Here is a 14,683-nt window from a genome sequence, read left to right as displayed (position 1 = left end):
TTTTGACTGACTGGTATGCCTAAACAGATATCATTAACCCTTTGTGTTAAGTCTGTTTCTGACCATGTAAGACTTTTAACTCCGCCCAACAAAACCCAACAGACAGGATGTCTTAATGTATGATAAATAACTTCACCATGCATTAACAAATCAAAATGATCTGCTAGGTCTTTTGATAGAAAATCCAAAGGCCATGACAACTCACTGATATTTCTGTAGGGCCTAACATTGAATAAGACTACTTTAAGGTTAAAGGATGGACAAAGTTGTGCTTAAGTCACTTACCTGCATATATTCAGAGGTTGTTTTTTTCTTAATGTAGGCTGCTTTAATAAAGTTGGGTCAGGGAGATGTCAGTCAAATGTTTTCAGTTTAAATCTGTAATAACTAAGAGTATCCAAACAGCCAAACATGTCTGGCAGCCTGAGAATTATATCTGGTAAAGCATACATAATTTAAACTTCAACTCCAGACAGGATTTGTGTAACATAATTCAGCTTTATCCTCCTCTTAATGTAGATTGTTTTTTTTAGTAACTCTTATACTGTTAATTGTATTTCTTTAAGGTAGTGATCAACAGATGTTATAGATGTCATAAATAATCAGAACAATGGGCTTCCGTTGAAAAGAAAATGATAACATATAAGGCAGCGTTAAGATTTAACACATCTAAACTGTGATTTCCTTTGAAAGATATATTCTGAAGGAGAGTGTTATAAAGCGTTATCTTTATTGTGATAAAAGAACGTGGTTTATGCACTGTAAAAAAAAAAGTAAAAGTAACAAAAACACATCAGTGTGCGTTTTGTGGCTTCCTGCAAATAAAAAAGCTTGTGTGGTCCTTTTCTTTTCATAATTGTAAGGAATGGTAGGAAAGAGAAAACAGACATTTAGCAGGTGTACAGTTAAATTACCACAACTTAACAACACAATGACATACTTTGGTCACAAGTGCACTATTAAACCCCACAGACAATAAGACACACAGCATAGTTACAAAAAAAAGGGTTTGAACCAATCCCCCGCAGGCACAGCAGCTGGCTTAAATATTGTTGTCTGGAAAAGTAATCTCTAATGAAATCTCCTACAGCAGGCTGCAGACTCTGGCCCTGGGTTTATTACTGCTTGGAGAAGAAGTCTTTGCTCTTCTGGACGTCTGGTTTGATGGTGTCACTTCCTGGCTTCCAGCCAGCCGGGCAGACTGAAAAGATAAGCCTGTAATGAGTCCTGGCCCGGTAGATGAGACAGTAAAGACTTTTGCCAATATGACGTACATGTATGACATATACTATAGCCCCTGCTGTCTTTAAGTAGGAAAATGTCAAGCTCATCTTAACCGCAGTTTTGATAAGAAAGTGCAATAAGCCTTTATGGTGTTCGCTCTAACAGAATCAGCACTATTTCAAACAGCTTAAATAAACGTTGATTTTAGATTGTGTTGATAATTACAACAGCTCGACTTTCAATACAACTATATGTTCAATCTTTGAGGAACTGAAATGCTCAATAAACATACATTTTCAGCTGCAGGATGCAGTGAATACATTTACCTATAATTAGCATCAACTGACCTTCTCCGTGCTTGTCGGTGAACTGAAAAGCTTGGACCAAACGCATGGTCTCCTCAACACAGCGTCCCACTGGGAGGTCGTTGATGGTGATCTGTCTCAGGATGCCCTTGTCGTCAATGATGAACAGACCCCTTTAAATAGAGAACAAGAGCAGATCATTTGTCTTTGAGGACTTACGGCCCATAATTCAGTGCAGTCAGGAAAACGTGTTCAATTATTGTCTGGAACTACAAATACTTCAGGTTGTTCTTATATGATCTGTCTGAAAAAGTTACAGCTTCAACCCTTCTATTGAAGCATACTGAAACGGACCAAATCTACATGATATCAACCACCCATAGTCGTTCCAACACAATGACCAATATCACAATCGCTTTGGTTCAGTGTAAAATGCAGTATGGAGTATCTGCCTGTATGACAGACAACACATGGTTTATCTACCATCATTTATTAGCCCCCCAAAAAACAAACTGTTCCTGTATTTCCAAAACAGTGGCCCAGGAAAAAAATACATTATGGCTGCCACTATCATCTATTGTGTTAGAGCAGCAAAGAAGAAGTATATTCAGGTAAATGCTCACGCAAGGATACAGAAAAACAATGTTATGTTGTCAACAGCTAGGACATTAGTCATAGCTTAAAAGCTAAATGTGATCAATCAATGTTTTACTACCACACATTTCAAGGCTGTTTTTTTTCTTCAAATTTCAGTGAAGATACTTAAAACGTTAAAACGTAAAAATAGAATCGTTTTATGTCCTCATGTCACAAAACAATATTGCTTGACTAATGACATCAGGATGAGGCCACAGGACAATCAAATAGATAAAACTAGATTAATAAAGGGTAAGAGTGTGAGGTTGGGATGACGTCACATCCCAACGTTGGGCTGATGTCACAACCTGACATTGACCTGAATTCAGATCCCGACATTGGCCTGTTGCCATAAAGCTGTTGAAAATATTACAAATATTCATATCCTTTTCATTGCACTTGTATTTGAGGCTACTCAGTGTAGACAAATGAAGACATCAAAATATTGGAAATGGTATAAGAATATGTATTTGAATATATTCCCACCTGTAGGCAATGCCCTCATCCTCTTTTAGGACACCGTAATCTGTGGAGATGGTGCGTCTTGTGTCAGAAACCAGGGGAATCTTCATGGCCCCCAAACCGCCCTGCTTACGCGGCGTGTTGGTCCTTTTGAAAACAAAGACCAAAAAGAAAAAGTGTTACAAGAGTGAATGCATCAGTCCCTGTGCTTAAAAAACACAAAGCATCATATCTACCATGCAAAGTGGGAGAAGTGGGAGTCGACAGAGGCAGCGATGACCTCACAGCCGATCTTCCTGAAATCGTCCGCAGCATCGCTGTAAGCGATGATCTCAGTCGGACACACAAAAGTGAAGTCCAGCGGATAGAAGAAAAAGACGACATATTTCCCTACACCAGAGGGAAACAGAACAAAAAGGTTAGTGTGTCTGTCATGTGACGTGCACACAGTACTAACAGGCTAAATTATTTCAGTCTTCAGAAGTGTAAATTCATATCCATTCAGTATTTTTGTTGCATTGAATTACAGTCGGCCATCAAAGCTTCCACTAATCAGAGGATGAAAGAAAGGTTGAGGTCTACCTCTGTAGTCTGACAGCTTTACGTCATTGAACTGTCCGTCTGGCATCACCGCTTTGGCTGTGAAGTCTGGGGCCAACTTTCCAATCTGTGCCTTTCCTGCAGACATCTTCAGTCTGAATGGAGTAAAGAACAAGGACACAGAATATGGATTAAACATTCTCTTCTCAAATCACAACAAACCAAAATCCTTCTTTTTTATGAGGAAATAATGTTTCTTTTATTTAAAATAAAAAAATTGTGGAAACAAAATAAATGGTCTTTCGTTTTTCTGAAAGCACTGAGTATTTATGTATTTCTTTTATAAACTGATCTGCTGATCAATGTAGAGATGAATTGAGATGTTTTTCATTCTTTAAAAAGACTGAAAAAGAGATGAAAGCATTTTCAAATCGGATTATTAATCAGCTCATTAATATCCTGTTTATCTTTTTCTATTAATGATCTAATAGTTTTCAAGTTGAAAGCATGTACTCAAAGTTAACAACAGGCAAACATTAATAGGAAACTCTATTTTTTCCATGGATGAACTCGTCTTCTCTTTTAGAAATACTATCAAACTCTCTCTTGTACCAGCTTCTTTGATATGAGGGTCTGAATTTTAGATTGTAAGTAAACTGTCAAACTTTAAGTTTTACCTGTCAATCAGGAAAAACTAAATCACTGTTAGCATCGACTTGGACTTGAGGAAGTTAGGATGGGCATGTTCACAATTTTGTTTAAAACAAAAGAGTGCAGCAAAGCCTTATGAATGAGTGAGAAGCCACTCCTATTACTACTAACGCCAGTGGCATGTGGAAGCATGCACTTTTAAAACAGTGTATATAATACATTGTAATATGACTCAAGTTATAATTTCCAGCCATAAAAACTAATGAAATAAAAAGATGCACTTACTGAGCCTAAAACCGAACACCACAGATTGATGTCAGTATTTTTTCATTTAGTCTCATCCTGAATCGACAAAAAAAAACGAAACTTTTGAGCAAGTTTCACTTCATTGTTTTAATTTTTACAGGTGTTTCCGCATATGGATATTTATTTTAAATATTTTTCAATAGGCCTACATATTTGACCTGCACGTTTTCAGGACTTTCATGTTACGTCAGTGATCATGAATGCACATAAGTGTAGCTTATTTGGTACTTAATGAATTACATCCAAATCAAATAGACTACCAAAATCAGGAACTTTCTTTTGAGACTTTAGTGTCGACTAGCTGAGCTATAGTCTGGCTGTGGAAACATTTCAGGCCAGATAATAGCTGTAAGTATCGTTATTTTTCTTTACTCATTTTTAGTTTTAAAAATACCTTGTCGGTTTTCAATAACAAGAAAATAATTTCTTAAAAGCCACTTGTTGAACTGTAACAGCTACGCGGTTTAAAAATATTCAAACGTGAACATAAAGCGAACAACTGACCACTTCCAAACATAAAAACAAAGTTTAAATCGAAAACAAAGTTTAGATATAGTTCATAACACATACCTCAGCTTTGAACACACCACGCAAGGGAGAGATAGAAAGTGCTTTGGTTGACAAGCTCTGGCAGAGAATTTATACAGCGGAACAGTTCTCGCGATAACACAGATCAGAACGAGACCAGTGCACACTTCAGTCCAGTCCCTTAGGCTCAACCCTCCAATACACAGCATGACTTTGCAGTTTTTCTCATCACTTTCCTGGAAAAAGAATAAGGAAGAAAAGGAAGAAAAGAAAAGGTCTCCAGGAAATAGTCTCATAGTTACAGTAATAATCCCTGTTGCAAAGTTGAAGCAACATTCCATCTCTTGATTAGCTCTTCTAAAAGTTGTGATGCATTACTTTGATTGAATTAGCCTACAGATTTTAAAGAACTGCTTTAAGTGTATCGCAGGTTTCATCAGAGCAAACAGGCATGCAGGGATCAAAGAGTCATGAGTTTTCGTCATATGACTCAGACCCATGTAGGAGCCAGTTCATTGTCATCATGAAAAGACAAAAAATAAGAAACACTTTCTACTACTACTACAACCTCTACTCTGTGTTGCAGCTTACTAATGCTTTACTCATTAACTGTCCCACTCATGAAAACACTTGCGCCACCAGTCTCAATATAGACCATGCAGAAACACTCCCAATTTTCAAACCTTACAGAAACTACTGCACAAGACATTGTTGTATAGGCTTTGACTGTAATTCCCTCCAGGATGTCTATTAATACCTAACTCTGTTGTATTTACATTGTGGGACTTTCTGTACGGGGTGTGTATTGTTGCAACATCTTGTACTAAGTCTGTGGGCGTCAGAAGGCATTTTCTTTCTCATTTCCTCCTCAGAACTTCTTTATTTACTTAATGACGAAGAAGCGCATGTTTGAATTTGCATTTTCACACAGCAGCAGTGTAGACTGAAAAGTTATTTAAATCACATATTTAATTTTTAGAAAGTGTTATAGGTTACAAAAATATTTGGTAAACATTGTTCAATGTGCTTCTTTTTGAGTCTTGTTTTGAGCTTCAAAGAACTGTTGGAACCAGTACATTTATCATAAATATATTAACATACAATAAGTGATGTTTTTTTGTCAATTTGTTTATTCATAGACCCTAAAGGGCACTTGAGCCCCAACCCTTACTCAACAAGTGGCCTCTTTGCTGGTTTTTCTAACATGCAGGAAATCTGATTGGATGCTGTGTATTTAGTGAATTAACTAAACAGCTGGACGGATAATGATAATAAGAAAATAGTGTTATTATTATATTAATGTTGTTTATAAGCCCCTGTCCTTGGGCAAGACACTTAACCCCCAATTTCTCCCGCTGCTTCGTCGGCGTGCTATGAATGCATATGAATGGGATTAATTAAATCAGTGTGTGAATTGGTAGGTGTGACACTATAAGCTCAAATCCATTTACCATTTAATTTCCCAATTTTTATTGCAAAGTTTCTCAGTGACTTAAATTAATGTAAACGTTTTTTTTAATTCTCTCTGTTGATGAAAACTATTTAGCCAGGTTTTTTTTCTGACAAAGTGAACTGAAACCTTGTCACTTTACAGTGGAAAAAAATATATCTAAGACAGTGCTGATGGTGTATGTGAGGAAAATAAAGTAGTATATCATACTGTATATTACAAACAATAATTTGAAAGGTGACAAAAAAACGTTTTCATTATTTAGCAGAGAATTCAATTTCAACCAGCACAGAGCGAGGCTATTAGGGGCTCTAACAGCCCCTTCACCCTCCCTCATCCCCTGCTGTCAGTGAGTGGGTCTTTGCATTACTGTTGCCATGGAGACTGCATCAAGGGCCAGATAAGAGGGAGACACACAATAACCTCCTGTTTGTAGCACAGCGGTGGGTTTCTGATCAAACGTCTCCGTGTGTTCATCTCCTGTCTCACAATAGGCACATTATTAGTGAATCTGCTGTTTATTCCTGAATGTTTGAAGGCCACTCGTGTGGTGTGTCCATAATCCTGCCTTTATTAAGCAAAATAACAAAACAGGTCTCTAAAAATGATGATGGAAAAATTGCTGCAGAGTATTGCTACATTTGAGTTTATATTTGTCAATGAATGTACTAAAGTATTCTCTTTTAGAAATTCCCAAAATTCATTTACATATTCATATTCCACTCAATGGTGGATTGATTGCAAATACAAGCAACAGGTCTCATAAGATGTGGTATTACTATCCCCCCTTCCAATGTCTGTGCATTTCTAATTTCGTTGTTTGTATAATGACAATAAAGACTTTCTTTTTCTAGGACTACCTCTTACATTTTTGGGAATGTTTTTTTTCCCTTTATTTGATGATTAAATAATGTGATTTTATCACTCTCGTGTATTTAAAGTAAATATGAATCTACAGCTGACAGTTGAGCTTAGGTCAGTTTAGCTTAGCTTAACATAAATACTTCAAAGAGGGGAGGGGAGTTAGGGTTAGCTTTTTGCCCGCAGGCTGTTTCGTGGGTGCTATATTAACACTGGTTGCTGATGCTATGTTTAAGTTAGTTTTAAAAAAAACACGTTAACAGCACAATATACTGAAATGTTTAGAAACCTGTGTCCCCAATAAAAGTGAGAAACAAGTTACCATGTTACAAAACAGGGTTTGTAGCAGGCTGTAAGTTTGTACGTAAGGCCTATACTATGATAACCATCAGATATATTTTATAAAGCCTTCAATGTTCTGTGAAATTGACTTTTTCATTAAATGCTTAACTCAGCTCTCAAACAAATTGCTTAAAATGTATCAATTGTTAGAGGACACAAAGTGTGTTCTGTGGATATTTTTTGCTTGAAAATTAGAGCTGTTGAAGCTATGATTTTATTGATTACATTGTGAGGGTGCTGAGCGTGCTGAGTGGGATTGTCTCAGTGTGAGACTGATTGGACGACAAGTCCAGACTTGATGAGGCGTAACACAGAGGAATCAGCAGGAGGGGCACAGAGGGGCTATGTACCAACCCTGTCCTTCACAGCAGGGTATGACAGCAGGCAGCAGACCTTTGTTTGTGTGTAATAAAACACACACACACACACACACACACACACACACACACACACACCTGCACTGTATCACCAATACAGCCCATGCCATCGATGTTATCCTTGAACAGCTTTGATAAAACTGTTTTATATAACGGTGGTAGTATAGGCCCTAGTTCTTATACCAAAATATTAAATATCAAGTAAATAAGTGATACAAATTAAATTAACTTAATAACATAAATAAAAGACAGCCATTAAATACATTTTAGAAATAAAAACAAGATGGTTTTACAAGAAATTAGATTTTTATCATGAAAATAAAAATATGAAGCTGGTGTCTTTCTGTTTTGCTTTTTTTGTATCTATTTTTATTTTTATTTTTTTGTCTTTGTTTGTTCTCGCTTTAGTTGTCATGTTGATGTTATGTCTATATATTGTTGTTTCATTTTGTTCACCTTATCACCAATAAAAAAATATATATTTAAAAAAAAAGCTGGTGTCTTTCTGTTTTGTTTTTTTTAACGATCTCACTATTTGCATTGTTTTTTCTGTCAACATTTTTATATGTATTTTATTTTGTTCACATTTCTTTCATTTTGAGCCACCTTTACAGTCCGTGCACCTTGGTCTGCTTTAAAGTTAAAGTAGTAGTAGTAGTGCGAGTAGTACGTTTGTTCTGCGCCTTTAAGAAATCTCCCGCGCTGGTTTTTCAACCCGGAAATCTACCGGAAAGGGCAGTAATATTTCGCGCCAAATTGAAACAACAGAGCAGTCGGTCTGAGCGGTGGAAGAGAGAGGCTGAGACAAAAACCACCAGGCTGTACTTTTTACTTTTTGTCTTCTTTGTTTATCTCGGTGAAGTTGAAGGTAGGTACGGAATGTTTATACCGTACAAACAGAAAATAAGATGTTAAACACACTCAGTAAATGTTTTATTCCAACTTTCTAAAGTTTTTTTTAAAGTGGTATAATGGCTTTCTCTCTGTCCAGTGCTGCTAACATGGAGGAGGCCAACAAGCTAATCGGTGCCGGTAAGAAGCACCTTGTAATGGGAAAGGTGGTGGAGGCAGTGGGCGCCCTGCAGGAGGCCTGCGGCATGCTGTGAGTTAACGAGCACACAAAAGACACTGCTTCAGGCTCTCACACCTATCAGCAATTATATTAATTACACACACAGCAACAGCTAACATCATCATCAGATGTAGTTACATGACGATAATACCGTTAAATTGTAAATTAAATGTAGGGGGAAATTAAACGCATTTATTGGCATCATTATTTCTACACATGAAGGACAAGAGGAGTGCATTGGAGCAGATCTGCAGGTGTGCATTAACGAATAGCAATCACATTTAACTCTTACGTCATTAAGAGTCACTGAACTGGCATAAATCATCTGTGAATCAGTCTTTAAGCGGCTTTTACTCTTAAAGTTTTGTAGGAATTGGTTAATTATGAGTATCACAATTAAATGTGTATCAAGGAATACAAGTAAGGTAATCCCTTTTTTTAAAAATAGTTTCCACGTTTAAAAAAGCGAACACTTAACTCTGGACAAGTATCCACAGAATTGATACAATAAAAATGAATTGAATACTTAGTTTTTTTTAATGAACATTTAAGCTGTTATGTGCAAGTGTATTTCCTTTTGAAGTCAAATTGAAACTTTCCATCTATTTACATTTCAGAGCTAAAAAGTACGGGGACACAGCAGACGAATGCGGAGAGGCTTTCTACTGGTGCGGTAAAGCTCTGCTAGATTTGGCTCGGTAAGCTTATGAAGATATAGATATAAGGTCTTTGTTATAGAATTGTGTAGTTTAGGAATGTGCACATCTGAGTTGGCTATTGTGGATTTGAAACATTTCTAAAATGTTGACTAAATTGATGCTGTTGTTGTAGGATGGAGAACTCAGTCCTAGGTAATGCTTTGGAAGGAGTACCTGAGGAGGAGGACGAAGACAAATCCAAGGACTCCAATGTTGACAGCACAGAAAACGTAGACGGTGAGGGGAATAATACATCAGTTATTCTTGGCCTTATTTGTGTACTGTCTGACAAGCTTTAGTCTTAAATGTGCTCTGTATCTTCAACAGAGAAGACCCGAGATGAGCTGAGGGTTCAGGTGTATGACGCCATGGCGGAGAAGAAAGATGAGAAAGAGAAGAAAAAAGAAGACTCGGAGGCAGTGGAGCAGAATGAAGAGAAAAAAGATGTAAAAAAGGCAGAAGGCGTTGATGAGCAACCAAAGGAAACAAAGAAAGAGGCAGAAAAGGAAAAGAGCGAGACTGATGAACCCAAATCTGAAAGTAAAGAAAAGGAGAAGAGCGAGACTGATGAACCCAAATCTGAAAGTAAAGAAAAGACAGAAAAGGAGAAGAAGAGCGAGACTGATGAGCCCAAATCTGAAAGTAAAGAAAAGACAGAAAAGGAAAAGAGCGAGACTGATGAGCCCAAATCTGAAAGTAAAGAAAAGACAGAAAAGGACAAGGAGGCTGAGAAAGAATCAGGAGATGAAGGAGGTATGTGCCTTTTTTTCTTTTTCATTTGTCCTTTAGGTACAGGCCTTGATTGTAAATATAGTTCTATTATTTCTAATGGCATGTTGACCCATTAAAACATATGTTGATGTTTCAGATGGTGGGGAGGAGGAGGAGGAAGAAGAAGAAGATGATGATGGCGAGAATGAAGAAATGGAGTGTGATGCAGAGGATCAGGGTGAAGGAGATGGCACTGCAGAGAAGGTACTTGAGCAATCGTCTGAAGTGCAAATCAAAACGATGCGTCTGAGTGTGTGATTTAAGGGTCAGATTTGAAACCCTTTTGTCTTTCAGGACAGCGATGAAGAGGAGGAAGTAGGGAACTTGCAGCTCGCCTGGGAGATGCTGGAAGTAGCTAAGGTCATCTACAAAAGGTAAACAAAAATGCTGAGCTGTGATTGGTTAAATTGATTGATGATTTGAGTTGGTTTAGCTACAGTTTCCAAACTGGCCTTTTTTTTTTCTTGTAATAAGGAAAGAGCTCAAAGAGGATCAACTCATGGCAGCTCAGACTCACTTAAAACTTGGCGAAGTTTCTGCTGAATCAGGTACTTAGAAGTTACCAGACAACTCTTATGTTTTTACTTTTTTGTTGTTGTTCTGTATGAATCTCTGAGGGGGCAAGCATTATTCTAATAATAATTTAAGTTAATTACATCAGGGATGTCCAAAAATAAAGATTTAAATCACCAGAAGAGATCAGCCTCTTATTATTTTAAATGTGAAGAATGACATCTTATTGTATATCTATCACTACAGAAAGCCTGTTTGATAACTGATGTTGTCCTTTTTGAGAAGTCGGTCCTCAGTAGCTGTTTCTCTCTTCAGGAAACTACACGCAGGCGATAGAGGATTTCCAGGAATGTCTGAAACTGCAGGTGAAGCACCTGGACCCTGACAGCCGCCTTCTTGCTGAGACTCACTACCAGCTGGGTGTGACCTACAGCTTAGACATGCAGTACAGCCAGGCCATAGAGTCGCTGCAGAGCTCCATCTCCGTCATCAAGAGCAGGCTCGGTGAGTAGAGTGTGCTGATGTTTTTCACTATATTTTTAGTTCTTTTTATTATCAGCAACAGATCTTTTTTTTTTTATATTGTGCTAAAATATGAATATATTACAAATGCTAGATAGTGAAAAAATATATCCGTGGTCTTGGCTCGGATGATATAATTATCGAGTCGCTGTGGCCAAAAATCGATAGTTTGCATCATGATTCTATCATTGCTATGGGCCATGTAGCATATTTTATTGCGAGTTACTGCATGTATGTACCTTGAAATTCCCAACCCTAGTATAGAACGTGGTGTTTAAGGACAGGTGAGACTGAGGTTTCAAATAATTAGACACTATCAAAGCAGAATCAAATGCACAGAACAGCTGGAGGAAAGAACATAAAGAAAAAAACAAAGTTTTGATGGATGGTATTGAAAACTTGAATAAACCTTCATCTCACTCTCTATGTAAATGTATATCTATGAATTTGTGGAAGCATGTTGTGTGGTTGGTTTTGCAGAGTAGTGAGGTAAGGAGTTGTAGGCTGGACCTACACCGCTGATGGATTTGAGGGAGCTTGATCAGATTGAATCTCTGTCTTGGCCTAATGACGGCAGACCCCAACTGTTTGGAGGGGGGGGCATGTCAAACGCAGACCATGTATGCTTACCTTACTGCTTTGTGTGACAGACAAACTTCAGAAGCTGCTGGATAAGGCGGAGGGGCCAGAGGCTCTGCCCGAAGAGAGGAAAGAGATGGAGGAGCTGAAGACTCTGCTGCCGGAGATCAAGGAGAAGGTGGAGGACGCCACAGAGGCTCAGAAAACGACGAGCAGAGCTGCTGAGGATGTGAAGGGAGTACTGGTGAGTCAGGGACTACTGGTGAGTCAGGGACTACTGGTGAGTCAGGGACTACTGGTGAGTCAGGGACTGGCTTGTTTTCCTTTAACTCACAATGCTCTGCCTCCAATATATATTTATCTTTTTGGATACTTTGAAGAGGCAACGTGTGCTTGTATATGCACAACCACAGTGAAGGTCATAAAGAACAGCAGTACTCCTGGAAACCCTTTAGTCATTATCGTCACATATGGAAGAATGTTTAAGTTTCAACTTACAGATTTTATGTATCTTCACCATACAAACCTTATCTCTCTCTTCCTGCAGCACACAGTCTTATTCCCATCACACTGTAATCTGCTTGATGTTGTCCTGAAAGCCAATCAGTGTTTAGATGTCCAGACTCCTTGGAATGTATCAGAAAAGATCAATCTGACCTTCAACAAACCTCTTGTTTTCTTTTTCTGTTCAGGACAGACTTGGCAAAGCATGCTTTTTATTTTTTTTATTTTTTCCAAATCTGAATGATGTTATTTCAACAAAGACTCGATAAATGCAAAAGTAAATCACCAGAAAATGAGTGAAACTTAAAGGTCACATATTATGCGAAATACACTTTAACATGTTTTTTCCAAACACTTTCTATAAACCCCCTAAAGATGAGAAAAATCCATCCCCTCCATCTTTTTCCTGCTCCACTTTTTAGAAAATGTGTACTCAAACAGGGAGTTTGCTGATGTTCCCCTTGTGACATCACAAAGGGCAGTAACCTGTCCTCCAGGTGGGTGACACTCCCACAGCTAGGTGTTTGTTCTGCCCTCTGAGTCTGCCTTGTAGTCCCCGGAGAGGGGTGTGGTCAGGGCACAGGTCATTTACATTTAAAGCTACAGACATAGAAACAGCGTGTTCTGAGCAGGGCTGAAAGGGGTTGAGTGTCATGATTGACATTTTTTCAAAAGTTTAATTCTAACATTTTCTTTCTTCCAGGACGGAGGCTCAACTTCCTCTGCTTTCCCTGGATCCACTGTGCAGAACGGAAACTCCTCTTCCAGCTCAAAGGTATGCTTCCTTCCCAGCCTTTTTCTATTTATAAGTTATTTTGAGTTGCACGTGCAGAAATCTAACATTAGCTCGTCAGTTATTGTTCCCTGCTAATGAGCGGCTGGTTTGTTCTCTGCACAGATTAACGGCACATCAACTAATGGCGTCAGCTCCACTAATGGACACGCCTCAACTGCTGCAGCATCCGACATCTCCCACCTGGTCAGGAAGAAGGTGAGGGACCCAAAGGTGTTTTTATCAAGAGTTAGAAATGAATAGCACAGACTTGTAGAGCGTTGTCTCATGATGTACTGGTCTGTATTTCAGAGGAAACCAGAGGAGAGTCCAGTGAAGGAGGGCGTGGTGAAGAAGGTGAAGCAGGATGTTGGTCAGGTTAACGGAAAACAAGAGGCTAAAACCAACGGAGACGCTTAGGTGAAGAGGTAAAAGATGCTGCGTTCATTAAGGCATTAACCTGCAACTAAAGCCGGTTCAGTCTGGATTATAGTTCAAGGTTTGATAACGACTGAACTGTTTGTTTCCACTTTCAGGAAGTAAAGCTGGACTCCCTCCTGGTTTTTGATTCCTCCTGAGAAGAGAGAACCGTTTCATGAAGCTCAAACTGTTGCTACACGTTGTAAATCTGTAAATCTTGTTCTGTCTATTGATATGTAAGTGTGTACACATTTAAACTATGATGTTCAATAAAGTCATTATTTGATAAATGCTGCTTCTTTTGGCTTTGTGTTTTTTGTTTCTTGGTCTGAATTCTAATGAGAGAGTTTATTGTCTCTTAAATGGATGAGTCAACTGTCTGTCAAACAATCATAAACAAGTTATTTATCATTAGTGGCAGGAAATCTTAAAAAAGGCAGAAATATGGTAAATAGAGTTGATCTTGTATAAAACTTTTCTAGTCTTCTGACTACTCAAAACACTTTAACACAGTAGATCACATCTACCCATTCACACACTGATGGTAGAGGTTGCTATGTAAAGTGACCATCAGAAGTTACTAATTCCATTCACACACCTGACAGTTGACGAAGCAGCAGGAGCAACTTGGGGTGAAGTGTCATGTCCAAAGTGTCCGGACATGTGGCTGCAGGAGCTGGGGATCTTAACCAACTGAGCCACAGTGCAACATTTCGTTAGCTGGAGACTGTTCCTGCAAACTATCACTGCTGCTAATGCTACAATTCAGTGGAACCCAAAAAGAAAATCCTTATAGCTGGATATGATCCTGACTGAAAATAATGCTCCTCCCTTTAATGAGGAGATATCAACAGTGTTAATGTTTAATAAATGAACAGTTAGTTTATGAAGCTGCTTTGGCATGTGGACTGTGACAGTTTTCACAGGTTGATGCAATGTCCTGTGAGGGAGTGAAATCTGACAAACGTCCCCATTGGTGATGCTTAAAGGCCTTACTATTGGAAGAAGAAGCTGTGAGTCTTTATTGCAGGGAAACAGCAGCAGCGTGTTTCAAGTGTCTCAGACTCTGCAATGAGTTACCTGCAATCATTTTAGGGCTATGTGGGCAGTGAATAGTCAAAGCATGCACTAAGACTCATCTACAAGTTAC

The 14,683-nt window shown here is 38.4% G+C and overlaps 2 protein-coding genes across 4 annotated transcripts; one reads left to right on the top strand and one right to left on the bottom strand.

The window, feature by feature from the left end:
- Window positions 1–708: 708 nt before the first annotated feature.
- On the bottom strand, window positions 709–4,843 carry prdx1 (peroxiredoxin 1). 2 transcript variants are annotated; one of them, XM_061044228.1, is made up of 6 exons: window positions 4,695–4,843; window positions 3,210–3,322; window positions 2,864–3,017; window positions 2,652–2,774; window positions 1,572–1,702; window positions 709–1,201 (listed from the first exon to the last, which is right to left on the bottom strand). In XM_061044228.1, exons 2-6 carry the CDS (start codon window positions 3,313–3,315, stop codon window positions 1,119–1,121), a joined length of 597 nt encoding a protein of 198 aa, XP_060900211.1. In that variant the 5' UTR covers window positions 3,316–3,322; window positions 4,695–4,843; the 3' UTR covers window positions 709–1,118. The 2 variants fall into 2 exon arrangements, with proteins under 2 accessions (XP_060900211.1, XP_060900212.1); XM_061044229.1 differs by lacking the exon at window positions 4,695–4,843 and adding an exon at window positions 4,104–4,160.
- A 3,555-nt stretch (window positions 4,844–8,398) lies between these two features.
- LOC132978881 (histone-binding protein N1/N2-like) lies at window positions 8,399–13,823 on the top strand. 2 transcript variants are annotated; one of them, XM_061044226.1, is made up of 14 exons: window positions 8,399–8,550; window positions 8,674–8,784; window positions 9,372–9,452; window positions 9,586–9,689; window positions 9,780–10,205; window positions 10,321–10,427; window positions 10,518–10,597; window positions 10,698–10,771; window positions 11,052–11,240; window positions 11,909–12,081; window positions 13,045–13,116; window positions 13,240–13,332; window positions 13,426–13,541; window positions 13,650–13,823. In XM_061044226.1, exons 2-13 carry the CDS (start codon window positions 8,684–8,686, stop codon window positions 13,531–13,533), a joined length of 1,608 nt encoding a protein of 535 aa, XP_060900209.1. In that variant the 5' UTR covers window positions 8,399–8,550; window positions 8,674–8,683; the 3' UTR covers window positions 13,534–13,541; window positions 13,650–13,823. The 2 variants fall into 2 exon arrangements, with proteins under 2 accessions (XP_060900209.1, XP_060900210.1); XM_061044227.1 differs by having other exon boundaries at window positions 8,439–8,554.
- Window positions 13,824–14,683: the final 860 nt, after the last annotated feature.

This window comes from Labrus mixtus, chromosome 8, assembly GCF_963584025.1.
Source record: "Labrus mixtus chromosome 8, fLabMix1.1, whole genome shotgun sequence".
NCBI lineage: Eukaryota > Metazoa > Chordata > Actinopteri > Labriformes > Labridae > Labrus > Labrus mixtus.
Note: the sequence above shows the minus strand (reverse complement) of the source record. Positions and strands in the feature narration are given on the sequence as shown.